Raw genomic sequence first — 16,359 nt, 5'->3', positions numbered from 1 at the left:
TGTGTACATAATAATTTATATCTGTCGATATCAAACCTTATCTCGTTTTTTTTAAAACACAGTCAGCATAGCGGCGACTTAACTCTCCAACTAGCCAGGTGTCATTTCTTCTCGGCTCTTGTCTGAGCATAAGTTCACTCATATCCTCTCCGCCGTTTCTGCGGTTATCCTCTCTTTCAATTTCCTCTGAACTATCGGCAGATCTTCAGAGTTCAAGATGGGTGGACAACTTGACGTCCTGGACATTGTCGTCCTCGGGGTTCTAGCTTTGGGAACGATAGCATACTTTACAAAAGGAAAATACTGGGGTATCGTGAAAGATCCCTATGCTACCAGTTATGCTGCCACCAATGGAAACAAACCCGCAAAGACAAGAAATATCATCGAGAAGATGGACGAGTCCAACAAGAACTGTGTCGTCTTCTATGGTTCGCAGACTGGTACCGCAGAAGATTATGCTTCTAGATTGGCAAAGGAAGGCAAGAGTCGTTTCGGCTTGGAGACCATGGTAGCAGATTTGGAAGACTATGACTACGACAATCTCGATACCTTTGGGGAAGATAAGGTCGCAATCTTCGTACTGGCTACATATGGTGAAGGTGAACCAACCGATAACGCTGTTGATTTCTATGAATATTTCATGAATGAGGATGTTGAGTTCTCTAGTGGTGAGAAATCGCTCGAGAACCTCAAGTTTGTTGCATTTGGTCTCGGAAACAACACCTACGAACACTACAACTCAATGGTCAGAAACGTCACAAAGGCTTTCGAGAAGCTCGGCGCTACAAGAATTGGTGAAGCCGGTGAGGGAGACGATGGTGCTGGTACTATGGAAGAAGACTTTTTGGCCTGGAAGGACCCAATGTGGACTGCATTGGCTGAAAAGATGGGACTCCAGGAACGTGAAGCTGTTTATGAACCGGTTTTTGCTATTACAGACAGAGAAGAGTTGTCAAAAGATTCCCCAGAAGTTTATCTCGGCGAGCCAAACAAGATGCATTTAGAGGGTACATCGAAGGGTCCTTACAACGCCCACAATCCTTACATCGCGCCTATCTCTGAATCCAAGGAGCTTTTCTCCGTCAATGATCGAAACTGTTTGCACTTGGAAGTCGATATTAGTGGATCTAACCTCAGCTATCAAACCGGAGATCACATTGCAGTCTGGCCAACAAATGCCGGAAGAGAAGTGGACCGATTCCTCAATGTTACTGGGCTTTCTTCCAAGAAGGATTCTGTCATTACTGTCAAAGCCTTGGATGCAACTGCAAAGGTCCCCTTCCCTACACCAACGACATACGATGCTATAGTTAGATATCACATGGAGATTTGCGCACCTGTATCACGTCAATTCCTTGCCACTTTGGCCGCCTTTGCCCCCAATGACACCATCAAGGCTGAAATGGAAAAGCTTGGTGGTGATAAAGATTACTTTTACCAAAAGATCAGTAGCAATTATTTGAATATCGCTCAGGTTTTGCAAGAAGTTGGTGGTCAAGAAAAGTGGAGCGCTATCCCATTTTCTGCTTTCGTTGAAGGTTTGGGCAAGATTCAACCTCGTTACTACTCTATTTCGTCTTCCTCGCTTGTACAAAAGAAAAAGATCTCTATTACGGCTGTTGTCGAGTCAATCGATATTCCTGGAAGAACCGATGCTTTGAAGGGTGTCACCACAAATTATCTCCTTGCATTGAAACAGAAGCAACATGGCGATGACCACCCCGATCCTCATGGCCTCACATACGAAATCACAGGACCACGCAATAAGTATGATGGCATTCACGTCCCGGTACACGTCAGACACTCCAACTTCAAGCTCCCATCCGATCCATCCAAGCCTGTTATCATGATTGGTCCTGGAACTGGTGTTGCACCTTTCAGAGCATTCGTTCAGGAAAGAGCTGCACAGGCAAAGGCTGGCGAAAATGTTGGACGAACAATCTTATTTTTTGGATGTAGAAAGTCTACAGAAGATTTCATGTACAAAGACGAATGGAAGGTGAGTAAATCCACTTTCTTTCAGGAATGAATAGAGGAGCAATTTAGCTAACATTTCACCAGGAATACGAAGAAGCCCTTGGCGACAAATTCTCGCTCATCACTGCATTTTCTCGTGAGGGCAAAGAAAAGGTCTATGTCCAGCACCGTCTCAAGGAGCATGCCAAAGAAATCAACGATCTTCTCATGCAAAAGGCCTACTTCTATGTTTGTGGTGATGCCGCAAACATGGCTAGAGAAGTCAATACTGTTCTTGGTAAAATCATATCAGAGCAACGTGGCATCCCAGAATCAAAGGCTGAGGATGTTGTAAAAAGTATGCGATCCGCCAATCAATACCAGGTATGTTATGCTTCGAGCTTTTACTTTCCTTTCCGCATTGTCTACTGCTCCGCCAAATTGTCTGCCACTTCAATCGACTACCTAGTTGGTAGATTGTCATGATTGGAAAAACTCCAGCTTTGAAAGGGCTTCACCAGTTTTATCACCTGCTGCACCTCGTTGAATATCTCAAGTCTTTCTTGTCCAAACATAAGCTAACATGATTATAGGAGGATGTGTGGTCATAAATACATTATCTCTCGTTTTACACACACCGATCTGTATCTCCAAAAATTTCATTCATCTTCAATATCCTACACTGTCATCAAACTCCCGAACCCACTACGCCTCTCCTTTCTTCTTCAGCAAATCTTTCTAGAATTTTCAAGTCCTCTTCCATTATTACCGTATCTAGTATCAAGTACCATGCGGTCATCCAGCTCGCCTGCATAGTTTGCCTCCACCATACCTTGTACTCGCTTGCTTGTTTGCTAATTCACGCGCACGAAATTATCATGTCACCAAATCGGATCAATTGGCTCAAAGGTATATCAATACTTGAGACTCGGAAGCAAAGCAAACTGCGTCTTTTTTTTCCTTTTCAAAATCAAGCATAGTATTTGCAATGGGCGGATCTAGACAACTTTGGATGGAGTTTAATTTTTTGACAAACAGATCTACCTACTCGAGGTTTGATCGTTTGTTTGCAAGGATTGGATTTAGATTGTGATGGGTGCCCTTATCTTTTCACACAGAGGATTTTTCAGTGAATGTTTTATGGGTGAAATGGAGAGGATGGCATGGAACAACACGGAGGCTGGTTGGGATGGAACGAGAAGGGATAGGGAGGGGAGGGGAAGGGAAGGTTGTCACTGGTTTATTATTTACAACCAGTACATTACTCCGGATGCGTTCATGCAAACATAGAAAGCAGATCTCACATGTAATTTTTCTTTCAAGTTCTTTTTCAAACGTTTCTCTTGTTAGATAGGTTGGGTGGTGTATCTAGAGCACTAAGGTAGTCGATATGCCAATTCAAAAGATTCAAAATTACTACTTTTGTATATGAATAGGTGTATCTTCAGCTTGCGAAACAAATGATCTTTGGAGGATGTCTATGTCGAGTAGAAGAAAAGGTTATACAAAAGTCTAGAATCAGATGCTAACAATCTGTAAATTATGACATGTAGAAGAGATTACCCAGAAACAGTCTCAAAGTATAGACAATTACCTCACTCCTATTAGGACTGTGGCAGAGCATGTAATAAGTCACATAGTAACTTATTACTCTAATATCTATCTAGGAACTTATCTCACTTTCATTATCATCATTTGTTATATTAGCATGTGAAAGAAAGAAACTTTCTAGTTTGGAATTTGAAATTTGAAAGTTAGACTTTAGGCTTTAGACTTTAAACTTTAGGGATCGGAAATCTAAAGATTTATTTATTTAACATTAGATATTTTTATGCTTATGTTTATGTTTATGCTTATGCTTATGCTTATGCTTGTTAACCTTAGAGGCTTGGATTGAATGGAATGGAATGGAATGGAATGGAATAGTCAGAAGCATTCATATACCTCGTAGTTAAATAACTCTATGGGTGTTGATGATTAGTTTCTTGATTAGTTGGTTGATTGATTCTATATCGTATATATACATACACACAATATAGGTATCTATCTATCTATCTATCTACCTATCTACCTATCTACCTAATAGATAAACCTCTTCCTCCAAACATTTATCTATTCCCATTATATCACCTGTATACCTAATAGGTAATAGGTAATGACTTATTTAAAACATTACTCATAATCTCTAACGATGTGATACATCTATCCTTGTGTAAGATTACAACTAGGTAGCTACTAGGTAGGTATATGATTCTTCTTCTCGACGACCAATGTACATTTCTAGATTTAATGAATTAGGTTTCATGTTTTGTTTTGCCACGTAATCGATCACTTACAAAATCGTCGTTAGAGCTACGAGGTATGATGAAGAAGAATGATGAGAGAAAGAGTCTTAAGTGTTCAAGTGCCCAAATGTCCAAGTGATGATATCATACTAGAACAGGCCATTCCTCACCGTCCATAACCCCCGAGAATTGAAAAACCAAACCCTTTCAGACGTTTGTTGTTGGCTGTATACGTAGGTATGTCAAGAGGGTGTGTAGAGAAACAGCACATGTGTAACGACTAGTGAGTACACAAAAAAGTGGCCTTCGCGGCTGCCTCGGCGATTTGTCGTTTGTTCACTCCTATTTCGAGTATCTAGGCGAGTCTAGACGCGGGAAGGGTCTGTAGCGACCCGAGCCGGTTGGTGAGTCAGATAGTGTGGGAAGAATGTATATGGGGATTCTAGATTGTGAAGTTCTACATGTGAAATTGGAGTGTGGTTGGATTCTGGACGGTGGATGGTTGGTGGGTTGGGATGGGGGAACAGGTAGATGAATGGATTAGAACTGATATGAATGATTGACTTCGTCAAGTTGGACTAAACCCAAAATTCACTTTTAGTTACGACTAGCCCGCCGTTATTTGAGTTGTATTGATGAAGGGTTGTACTGATGAGAGCTGGTCTTAATTGCAATCGGGTAGCGCAAGGCTAAACTTCCTTTTGGCTACGCAGATGGATGGATAAAGCTGCAATTCTGACCGTATCGGGAACGCGTGGCCGAAGAGTAGTTTGGGCGAGGTAGCAACCCGTGAGAAAGGGTCGACCTGTTGATTTGGTTTATTATCAAAGCCGAATTTTTGCACCCCTCGGATAGGAGGAAAGAGGGGAGCAATATTTCAACCTTGAAATTCTAGAATGACGTCCATTCGATGCGTTTGTTCTTGGTTATCTTCTATAGACCTAGTGAAAGAAAAGTAAACAAATGGGATTCCTATCATGTTTAGTTCTCTGGATGTTAAATTTGGATTCAATTGTTCTCGAATTTCAAGGTGGTGTTTTCGTAGGGTGTATTGTCAGAGGTGCATGGGTAGGATTTGGCGGGGTGATTCTGTAGATTGACAAGGAAGGGTTTCCCACATTGCGCCATGATTGCCAGCCATTAAGGCAGGGTCGTCTGAAGGCCTAGATCTCGCAATCGAAAATTCTTTCAGCATCCAGATACAAGATGGCATTCCTGGAGCTCGTGAATTATGATTCGCTGAACCGTAATTCCATGGTTGGTATTGGAATTTGTCTCGCGCGAATTTCCATCTTTGGCTAGACAGGATGTTGGATTCAGGGTCCAGATCTACCGAAAGATTTAACTGCTTCTCAAACATCCTCATAACCCGGAGCATCATATCCAGATAACGTAGAAATATCCAATTCAGCGTCCCAGAAACCTGGGTTTCCGGTCATTGAAAGTAAAGCTTGCGAAATTTTCTAACCGGCGGTGGAATCACAATCATGGGTTGCACATAGACAATATACATCCCGACTTCTTGGTACGTTCGGCCGAGGAGGTTCCATCTTAATTATCTATCACAGATAACGTGGGTATGTCGTATTTTTCTGGAGACCGCAAGGAAGCTGGTGGAGAAAGAAAGAGGTCAAGGCGCAGAGAAGGGCGAAAGAAACACCTAGTGAGTAAGATATGCCGGGTAGTAATCCCCGCAGCATCCGCGGTTTCCAGCAGCATCGTGTTTTACTCAGTTGATATAAATGCGGTCCAATTGAACTGAACTGTGGCATTTAGCCACAAAAATCAGTAGCATGTCTTGATCAGCAAATAACTGGATTTCAATGTTAAGGACGGGAAACTGATGGCGGTTCAAGCGGGTAGCTCTTAGCGAAAGCCTAGGCTGAGCGAGTAGCACAACGCTCGGATTTTGTGCATTCATTGCTTCACAAGCACCGAAAGTCTCGATCTTTACTTGATATGACAAAATCCTCTCTGAACCAGATGCACCGAGCAAATTAGATGATCCTCGTGTAGTCTTCTCAGGATGCTTAATATAGCAAAGTCTCGAAAGAGGGGCGTATTGAATTGACGTCAGCACGCTCACAATTCATTGTTTGTAGTTGCTTATTCCCCTAAACACCACAAATAGCCGACACATGAACGTCCCTTGCGTTTGTCTAACCCTGCCCCACAATGAGGGTTCGGGGCACATAAAGAGATCTGCGATCCTCCAGATTCTGCAGATTTGCAGTGACAACGACATAACACTCCTTGTTTGGCTACTTACTTGAGTGGCAGACTACTTTTCCATGCAATTTGCCGACTTCATTCGATGCTATGACATGTTATGTTAAGTAGATTCTGGATAGGCATAATGACCAATGAAGATGTTTGGTAGAAGCCAAGAGTTGTGGAAGCCTATGCTGGCTGAGTAGAATCTGTATTCGGTACCTGAAGGCGTAATTTGGTCAATTTTGTAAGCTAATACTGTATCATATTTGCCTTCCATGAAGTTCAGATGGCTTGAGGACCTATAGATACATTCCCTTCACTCGCATGGCACGCACTTGAGGGACTGAGGAAAGGTTATCCCTACTCTTGGCAGGTGGTTTCTATTGTGTAATTTGGTGATCATGGTAGTAGAAGAAGCAAGTAACTCACAGCACACTTTGTATCACTATTGAACATCTGGCTTTCATACCTCTTGCTTGCCTATTAGGTATACACCAAGTGAAGTGCGGGAAGGCACATGCATACCCGTAAAACATGCGTCTTCCTAAAAGGGGGTTTTTGTCCCTTCTGTTTGACTTGTTTCCCTTATCCTTATAAGCTTCGAGTCCACATCTCGATATTGGCAATGGTAATAATTAATTGTACTTTATCTTGATGTATGTTCGCGTATTTTGACGTGTAAAGATTTTGTAGTTTGAAATCTTTTGGGTGGTCCATTTGAAGTTTTTCTCTTGCATTATTGTGTTGTGTTGCCGACATCAAGCTGTCATCAGTTTGCAAATCACACTTCACATCGCCGACATCGCGCTTTCATCAATCTTCACAGATTATCTCTCGCCAACATACGCACCTGCCTGATTTGATACATATTGCTTTACAGTCGTTGCCTTGTTTAAGTTATCACTGGATTTGAGGAGCTATCTACCTGGGAACCCACCTATATCACCTCAATTCTATCTATACCCATCTCTGCCTCTACTTCTACTTCTCTATCCCACATATCACTTGTGTATCTACGCCTTCGCCGAAACCCGTTCATAGATAGCTATCTTTCTACCGACATCCAAGAATATTCATCCATTCACACATACAGCAACTGTACCGGCAACTCTGCTAGGGACAGCAACGGCAAGAGCAACTGTATGTTTATGTTTATGTTTTTGATCATAGTCCTTACCTTTGCCTTGATCGTTCGAGTGCTCTGGTAGTCATTATCCTTTTGTTGTTCACTCTTTCTTGTTTGATCTGTTAACATAGCAACATAGCAACATAGCAAAAGGGAACTCGAACCTTCCATTATCATCAAAAAGAACAGTTGATCAGCAGCTCTTTCGCAGCGAGAATACCAATTTCAAGTTATCACGTTGTCACATTATCACCATATCATCTGCAACTGCCTCATATGAAGACAACAAAAACATCACTCGAGCCGGTACCGGCAGTGGTTGCCGATTTAAAAAGCTCCAGACAAATACGTTCTTTCTATTTTCACCTCGTTCTGGTCCTTCAATTACTCTTAGCTTCGTGGACCCCTTCTTAACGAAATTCTCATCTCATCTTCTCTTCCTCTTCTTTTCTCTCTCTACATCAAATCACATTAAGACCAATTCTTCATCACAATCTCTACCTTACAACAACCACCTGGCTCGATAGCTTTCTATCATTCTAGAAAACTCTACTCGCTACTAAATTCATTTTCTTCCCCGTTTCTTGAAAGTAGCTTATTCAAGTTTACTTCTACTCGTCCTATCATACATCTGGAAAACGCTACCAAAAGGGAAATAGTCTCCATCCAATCGTCTTCTCAAAAAGGTGTGTGCAATTGAACTCATTCACTCACTCCTGCACTCTTCTTCTTTCATCCTCAATTGGCGGTTGCTGAGTATGAAACCCTCTAGTTGGATTGCTTGAGAATACCATTATTTGCGTAGAAAGCGTTGTTCTTGTCAAGAACTGTAAAGTAAGTCAAGCAATATCTCAATTCTCTCAATTGTATCCAGCGAATCTGTTTCTGCATTGCAGATTCCCGATCGATGATTTCTGGCCATCTGCTTTGTTTCGCTGGGTCACAAACATCATTTCTAACAATTCACTTTCACTGTCCTTATTCACTACCTCTTGTCATTCACAAGGAAATCATCCCTTCGAACTTCCCCACTTCTGAACTTCCCATCTTTATCTATTTTTGCAATACATTTCATCTCCCATCAACTACATCCTCCATCAATCGTCAACTCATATTTGGTGCTAACAAATATCTTACATGCAGGATACCATGTCTTACCCTCAAACTGCCACACATGCTGAAGCAGCAAATGCATTCCCAAACCGCACCACAACAACTATGTATACTCAGCAACAAGCTCGCACAACTCGAGATTCTCAAGGTCAGCAAGCCACATTTGCTCAGGCCAGCACTGGCATTACCCAAGCTGGAGACGGCGCCATGAACGCAATGATGAATCAGTTTGCTGGTTTAGCTATTCCTGGCAACATGTCTAATTCTACAGGTCCAATGGCTACTAACCAACATCATTTGGGAACAGGCCAAGTCTACTTTCAAGTTACCCCTGATGGCCTTGTGTATGCACCAAGCATGTTCCAGCCACAATCGTTGGCCCCTCAGCAGTTATCTGAGAATGCATACAGCATGAACTCCTTTCCTGGAGCATTACCCTATCTTGCACAGGCATCTTCGGTCTACCCTGGCTATGTTCCAGGATACCAACAAAATATTCCGTACACACCAAACGCCCGATCTGCCTACTATGCTGACAGATCCGATCATTCTCACTCTACCAAGGATGTTCCTGGTCTCGAGAATCGCCGCGGCTCTTACTCCACTACTGAGTCTCTTCCTGGAACACCGTACTATGCCTCATTCGCTAATCGTGAATCTGGTGCTTATATTGCTGCGATTGACCGATCTCCATTCGGCTCTACCCCATCTCCTCAACAGCTTCCAGTTCCTCATGCTCAATCGCTCGTCAAGGCACTTCCTTACCCAACACTTCCAATCGGTGTTGATATCCAAGCTCTTTTGAAGCAGTTTCCACCAATTCCAAAGGCTGTTCCTGCAGTTTTTACTCCAACCGAGAATATGAGAACTTTGGATCAAAGTTTGCACAATCCTATCAAGAACAACCGCAATGTCTACATTCGTGGACTTCACCCAAACACTGATGACGAGACACTCGCACAATATGCTGCCCGCTTTGGTAAAGTCGAGACGTCTAAGGCAATCATTGACACAGCCACTGGTGCTTGCAAGGGGTATGTCGTTTCCCTGCAAGGAAGTTTCCTACTGCCACTAACAGCTTCATAGATTTGGTTTCGCTAAGTATTTTGATGTTCGCGATTCGGAGATGTGCATCCGTGGTTTCTGGGAACTTGGTTACGAAGTCGGTTTTGCTAGAGTATGTCTTCAACCATAGAATTCCTTGAAAGTAGCTAATTTTTCACAGGAATCTTTCAATGCTCGTCTTAAGGCAGAGGGTGATGAGGCATCCACCAATCTTTATGTTTCCAATTTGCCAAAGACCATGACCGAATCTGTAAGACGGTCCTCATAACTAGTTGCTCTTGCTTCAACTAATGTTGTTTTAGGAACTTGGTGCTATTTTCATGGACTACAAGGTCAGCAGTAGCCGCATTCTTCGTGATTCTCAAAACCACAGCCGAGGCGTTGGATTCGCTCGGTAAGTTGACAGTCTTCCGCTCTGCCACTTCCATAAACTTATTTTTGTACTGCAGTTTCGAAAACCGTGATGTCTGCGAGGAGATCATCAGAAAGTTCCACGGCCAGCCGATCGGCGAAGAAGGTCTCTTACTTCAAGTTCGTTATGCCGACACTCCAGCACAAAAGGATTTGAAGCGAATCACCACTGAACGTCGTCAATTCCGCACCAATGAGTACAACGTTGGAGCTTATGGCGCCCCAGCTGCCGACATGATTGCATTGGCTTCTCCTCCAATGCCATCTCCAATTCTTCCCCGGGCTTCTCAGATTGCTCGTCACCTTCCTGGCCCCAGATCCAGCGGATCTTGGAAGAGAGATGGTGTTCCAAGGTATGCTATACCTTTATTCTTTTACTCCAACGGCACTAATGTGATTGTAGCCCTGTTGGTCGTGTCTCAGGCTTCAAGGACTTGGACCGATCGGTTGTCAAAGTTTCCTTGACCGAAGCCTCTCCCAAGAAGCCTTTGACCCAGTGAGCTTATTCCACGGGCAGTCTATGGGGCACTTGAATACTAACTTGTCGTCAGTACCGTTATCTCAAGCGTCACTCCAACCGTTTCCGAGAGTGGCTCCGCTGACGATGGAGTCACAATTCACGACTCCCCAGTTGTCGTACACAGCTCATCCATTGCACATAGTGCCTCCATCACCTCTCCATCTACTCGCAAGTAGAGAGATCAACATGGTTCTGTATCATCATACCTTCATGTCAACATTTACTCAATTTTGTGGTCCAAATTTCATTATTGCACGAACACTTACCTCGCAAACGACGAGGCATACCCTCAATTTTAACGATACCTAATATGATAAATCCATATCTTCCAGCATACATGCTTATTCACCAAGCATACATACATAATCCTGGTTGAAATATTATCTATGTTACATTACATACTCGCTTCTAGTTCAATATTTTTCGAGGCTGGCAATCTGTACATCCACGAGGGTGTGACATATTGACGATAGTGGTGCGAAACATTACTTTCATGTCAGCATGTGAGGATATCAGGCAGATTACTCTTTTCATTGTAATTTTTTTCGTTTTCATTGTTCTTGTTGCAACAGTACTAGGTAGATGAGACTTTATTGTAGCATAATCAAGCTAAATTTGCATCAACTTCACATTATATTTATGATCAAAAGTGTTTGTGTCTCGAATTGTATTTTGAAGCTAGCCACATAACGAATGAGGATACACACTACAACTTTGACAAATTAGGACTTGGGTGCTTTCCTTCATTTTGGAGTGGCCAATACTCACATTAATGGCTCCGATCAAACATTCTCGAGGGAATCGTGATGTGATCATACTACAATTGTCGTGACCCACCTGGGCAATATTACTTCAGCAGCCCTTTCAAATGCTCTCTGCCTTGCTGCGTCGAATGTTGATAGCATAAGTCACCACAAAGTAAGAAGCAACTTCTCAAGGTAAGTGATAGGCCGCACATTTATTATCAATTGTTATTTTTGTTTTGGTTGCGAAATAGAATCAAGTCTTCTCTTCAATCTTGAGATTGGACAGTGACAGCTCTTCCTTGCCATCATTTGACAGTCCAGCATCCTCATTCGGCTTTATCTCTGCAGTCTCTTCATTCTGCAGTTTTACCTTGGCAGGATCTGCAAGGTCATCCGCTTCATGGCCACCCGCAGCCTCTTTTTCTTCTTCGTCATCTTCTTCATCCTCATCATCATCGTCGTCGTCGTCGTCGTCGTCGTCGTCAAATTCATCATCACTTCTTTTCGCCCCAGGTTCGCCATCACCATCAACGCCTACCGCTTTCATATATGCCTCGAGCTCTTTCGCCATTTTCTTTGAGAATCCCGATGCCTCCACAGAAACGTCCAGTCGTTTCACACCATCCTTGCCAATAAGTTTGCGAGCATCCTTGAAATGAGGACCCTTCTCATTGCTTGTGAAATGGAATCGTCGGTCAAAAAATCGCTTGATGCAGTTGACGTCTCGATCAAAGTAGTATTCTGCATTTACATGGTCGACAGAAACCATCTGTGGAAAATCAATAAGGATAGGAGTCAAACTGAGTACTTCCTCAGGATTTTCTGGGTTTGTCTCTTCCTTGATTAAAATGTTGAATTCGTTGAAATCGCCATGAATGAGGCCATATTGTGCTAAGCGTAGGATCATGGAGATAAGTTCGGCGTATAGAGATGCTGGATCTGGAACGGAAGAAATCTGACGCATGGGAAATGCATCGATCAAAGACATAACTATAGTATGTCTAGATTGTGCGAGTGGTTCGGGGACTGGAAATCCATTATCTCGTAGAGCCGTCATAAATGTGAATTCCTTCAGCGCTGCCAATCGTGACATATGCATCCATGAAGCCGAGGATCGATGTCGTAAATAGTCTCGATTCGCCTTGACCGTTCTGAATGATATTCGTCCCAATCGATGAATCTTGAGTACCCTCTGCACTCCTTTCTCATCTGCCACCACGAAAATATCACTCTCTTTTCCAACACCAATTTGATTTCCGACACTGTATACATCCTTGCGTTTGCGATACGTATTCAACGCAAGATAATCGAGTCCTCCATATGTGAGACGATAGCCATCGTATTTTGCGTTCTTGAGGCGTGCGATTAAATTGACTTTTGCGAGGGCGGATATGCATCTATGAACCCCGCCTCGGAGACCTGATAATTGTTCGATGAGTTTTGTAGGGACAACCTCATGGTTTTTGGAACCTTGTTCGACCGCTGTAAGTGTGCGCCAGTCTTCAGCGGTCAAATACCGCATAGCCTTAGTATCCAACTTCATCCTGAAAGTTGTTATTCGATATTGTTGTAATTTGACGGTCTCTCTAGAAATTAATTTTTGGGATTTTCTGCCGTTGGGCTGTGAATGGCTGCGAGTGTGGTTCTATTAAAGTACTGTTAAATTCACCCTCTTTTGACGTAGCTTCCTCGGGTGTGCAATTAAGGTTGGTGCTGTTCGGCTGCTAGTGACACTACTTTGAGCTATGATCTGGTGAAGCTGCTTAGACGCGAAAGCAGACCTGCCTGGAGGACCTTATTAAGAATCAAAAGTTTATCACGAATTCCACGACATACTACTCACCTTCACTACTACTTGACTTGTAGTGATTTATACCCTTCCTGCGCATTGTCTTTAGCCTTTCTTTTCATATTCCCAACAAGTTCAGAAACGCCGCTTCCACATCAACCATTAGAAACAACATGGCGCAAGATGGCGAACCACCAAAGTCTGTTGACAAGGGCAAAGGCAAGGCGGTCTCAGATCCCAAGAAGCCAGAGGAGGTAGAGAAGGATAAAGACGGAAAGCCCATAGCTAATGGGGCGAAAGAAGAACCGGTCGTTGGAGGTATGTTGTTGGTAATGGAATAGATGGGTAATTGCTAACATATCTGTTGTAACAGCGGAGGAGCTCAGCGAGGAAGATCAGCAGCTGAAGAGTGAGCTTGATATGCTGGTGGAGCGATTAACAGTATGCAAACGGTCATCACTGGATTTTGCAAGTAAACCTAACAATTTCGATGTAGGAATCCAACACAAGTCTTTACAAAAGTGCCCTCGAAGCCATCAAAGATTCGATCAAAACCTCCACTTCATCTATGACCGCTGTACCCAAACCTCTCAAGTTCCTTAGACCGCATTACGAGCCTATGATTAAGTTGTACGAACAATGGCCGGAAGGGGACGACAAAACGTCTCTTGCAGATGTTCTTTCAGTTATTGGTATGACATTTTCAGATGAAGAAAGACAAGACACTCTCAAATTCCGATTGCTTGCACCTACATCAGATATTGCCTCATGGGGTCACGAATATACACGACATCTTGCTTTGGAATTGGGAGAGATGTACAGCAAGAGATTAGCGGAAGATCAACCAACTCAAGATCTCATTGATCTAGCCTTGATTCTTGTGCCATTATTCTTGAAGAGTAACGCCGAGGCGGATGCTGTTGATTTGATGAGTGAGCTTGAAATTATCGACCAGATTCCAAATTACCTGGATAAGGATACTTACACACGAGCATGCCTCTACATGGTTAGCATGGTCAACCTCTTGACTTATCCAGAGGATCAGACATTCCTCAGAACCGCACACGACATCTACAAGAAATACAACCAACTTACCCAAGCAATCGTCCTTGCCATTAGATTAAACGATCTCGAGCTCGTCAGATCCGACTTCGATTCTACAACAGACCCGGCATTGAAGAAACAAATGGCTTTCCTCATTGCTCGCCAAAGAATAGTTCTTGACGACCTACCATCCGAGACTAGCGAGGACCAGGAGATCATGGAGTGTATGTATAACACTAAGATGCCGGAACATTTCAAGGCCTTGGCCAAGGAATTGAATATTTTGGATCCAAAGACGACCGAAGATATTTACAAGAGTCATCTAGAGAGTAATAGGGTCGCGGGATTAACAAACCTTGACTCTGCTGGGCACAACTTGGCAGCAGGTTTTGTCAATGCTTTCGTAAACGCTGGATTCGGTAATGATAAGATGATGATGGTTGAAGATGAGAAGGCAAGTTGGGTATGGAAAACTAAGGAAGAGGGAATGATGTCCACAGTTGCGTCGATGGGTACATTACTTCTCTGGGACGTTGAGACAGGTTTGGACAAGATTGACAAATACACATACGCTCCCGAAACTCAAATTCAGGCCGGTACTCTATTGGCTATCGGTATAATGAACTCTGGAGTACGAATCGATTCTGAACCTGCTCTCGCTCTTCTAGGCGAAGAGGATAAGCTTAACCACAAGAATCCTCTTGTTAGAGTTGGTGCTATTATGGGTCTTGGTCTTGCTTATGCTGGATCAAACAGGGAGCAACTTTTGGAGCTTCTCTTACCCATTGTTACCGATACCTCTGTGGAAATGCAAATTTCCGCCATGGCAGCTTTATCTCTAGGCATGATTTTTGTTGGATCTGGTAACAGTGATATCACTGAAGCCATCTTCCAAACTTTCCTTGACGATGATCGTAAATCTCAGCTTAAAGATAAGTGGACTCGATTTATGGCTCTTGGTTTGGGTCTGTTGTTCTTTGGACAACAAGAGAACGTGGATGTTATCCTCGAGACTTTGAAGGCTGTTGATCACCCCATGTCTAAGCCAACAGCTGTTTTGGCAGAAATTTGTGCCTGGGCTGGAACTGGAACCGTTTTGAAGCTCCAAGAACTTCTCCACATCTGTAATGATCATATCGAAGAAAGTGATGACAAGAAAGGTGATGAATTACTTCAAGCCTATGCTGTCCTCGGTCTTGGTTTGGTCGCTATGGGAGAAGATGTTGGTCAAGAGATGGTCTTGCGTCAATTTGCTCATTTGATGCACTACGGTGAAGCCAATATCAGAAAAGCAGTTCCTCTCGCCATGGGTCTGCTAAGTCCTAGTAACCCACAGATGAAGGTTTATGATACATTATCCCGTTACAGTCACGACAATGACAATGATGTTGCGATTAATGCTATCTTTGCAATGGGTCTTTTGGGTGCTGGAACCAACAACGCTAGACTTGCTCAATTACTCCGACAATTGGCCAGCTACTACCACCGTGATCCTGACGCCTTGTTCATGGTTAGAATTGCCCAGGGTCTGCTTCACATGGGTAAGGGAACACTGTCCATCAACCCATTCCACACCGATCGCCAAGTACTGTCGAGAGTAGCAGCCGGTGGTCTTCTTTCCGTCTTGGTTGCTATGATCGATGCCAAGCAATTCGTCACTACCAAATCACATTACCTCCTATACTACCTCGTTACAGCCATGCACCCTAGATTCCTCGTCACTCTTGACGAAGATCTCAAGCCATTAACAGTCAATGTTCGAGTTGGACAAGCCGTTGATGTTGTAGGACAAGCTGGTCGTCCTAAGACTATCACTGGTTGGCAAACACAGAGCACCCCTGTACTTTTGGCATATGGCGAGAGAGCGGAGTTGGAAGACGAACAATATATTAGTTTGAGCAGTAATCTGGAAGGTCTTGTCATTTTGAGAAAGGTATGTTTTGAATCCATATAGATTCCTGCATATATATATCAAGTTGATCAATGCTAATATTAAAATAGAACCCAGAGTGGGAAGATGGAAAAAGCTAGAGTGTTGAGAGATGGCGAATGAAAGGATTATTAAACTATTGTATTATAATGGAGCGCGG

The 16,359-nt window shown here is 43.2% G+C and overlaps 6 protein-coding genes across 6 annotated transcripts; 3 read left to right on the top strand and 3 right to left on the bottom strand.

Annotated features, from left to right (window-relative positions):
• Positions 1-217: 217 nt before the first annotated feature.
• Positions 218-2,442, top strand: Bfra_005844 (putative nadph-cytochrome p450 reductase protein; the record flags this gene model as incomplete). The annotated part of the gene is made up of 3 exons (XM_037336219.1): positions 218-1,999; positions 2,062-2,307; positions 2,341-2,442. The coding sequence occupies 3 exons, from the start codon at positions 218-220 to the stop codon at positions 2,440-2,442; spliced, it is 2,130 nt and encodes a 709-aa protein (XP_037191429.1).
• A 2,987-nt stretch (positions 2,443-5,429) lies between these two features.
• On the bottom strand, positions 5,430-5,680 carry Bfra_005843 (uncharacterized protein; the record flags this gene model as incomplete). The annotated part of the gene is made up of 2 exons (XM_037336218.1): positions 5,430-5,570; positions 5,600-5,680. The coding sequence occupies 2 exons, from the start codon at positions 5,678-5,680 to the stop codon at positions 5,430-5,432; spliced, it is 222 nt and encodes a 73-aa protein (XP_037191428.1).
• A 290-nt stretch (positions 5,681-5,970) lies between these two features.
• Positions 5,971-6,334, bottom strand: Bfra_005842 (uncharacterized protein; the record flags this gene model as incomplete). The annotated part of the gene is made up of 2 exons (XM_037336217.1): positions 5,971-6,270; positions 6,314-6,334. 2 exons carry the CDS (start codon positions 6,332-6,334, stop codon positions 5,971-5,973), a joined length of 321 nt encoding a protein of 106 aa, XP_037191427.1.
• A 2,396-nt stretch (positions 6,335-8,730) lies between these two features.
• Positions 8,731-10,866, top strand: Bfra_005840 (putative rna binding protein mssp-2 protein; the record flags this gene model as incomplete). Its single annotated transcript, XM_037336216.1, has 7 exons — positions 8,731-9,728; positions 9,781-9,871; positions 9,920-10,009; positions 10,062-10,153; positions 10,209-10,523; positions 10,574-10,666; positions 10,722-10,866. The coding sequence occupies 7 exons, from the start codon at positions 8,731-8,733 to the stop codon at positions 10,864-10,866; spliced, it is 1,824 nt and encodes a 607-aa protein (XP_037191426.1).
• An 823-nt stretch (positions 10,867-11,689) lies between these two features.
• Positions 11,690-12,979, bottom strand: Bfra_005839 (putative serine threonine-protein kinase rio2 protein; the record flags this gene model as incomplete). Its single annotated transcript, XM_037336215.1, has 1 exon — positions 11,690-12,979. One exon carries the CDS (start codon positions 12,977-12,979, stop codon positions 11,690-11,692), a length of 1,290 nt encoding a protein of 429 aa, XP_037191425.1.
• Positions 12,980-13,398: 419 nt separating this feature from the next.
• Positions 13,399-16,300, top strand: Bfra_005838 (putative 26s proteasome regulatory subunit rpn-1 protein; the record flags this gene model as incomplete). The annotated part of the gene is made up of 4 exons (XM_037336214.1): positions 13,399-13,543; positions 13,599-13,666; positions 13,722-16,202; positions 16,271-16,300. The coding sequence occupies 4 exons, from the start codon at positions 13,399-13,401 to the stop codon at positions 16,298-16,300; spliced, it is 2,724 nt and encodes a 907-aa protein (XP_037191424.1).
• Positions 16,301-16,359: the final 59 nt, after the last annotated feature.

Source organism: Botrytis fragariae, assembly GCF_013461495.1.
Source record: "Botrytis fragariae strain BVB16 chromosome Unknown tig00000075, whole genome shotgun sequence".
Lineage (NCBI taxonomy): Eukaryota > Fungi > Ascomycota > Leotiomycetes > Helotiales > Sclerotiniaceae > Botrytis > Botrytis fragariae.
This window is presented reverse-complemented; position numbering and strand designations above follow the sequence as displayed.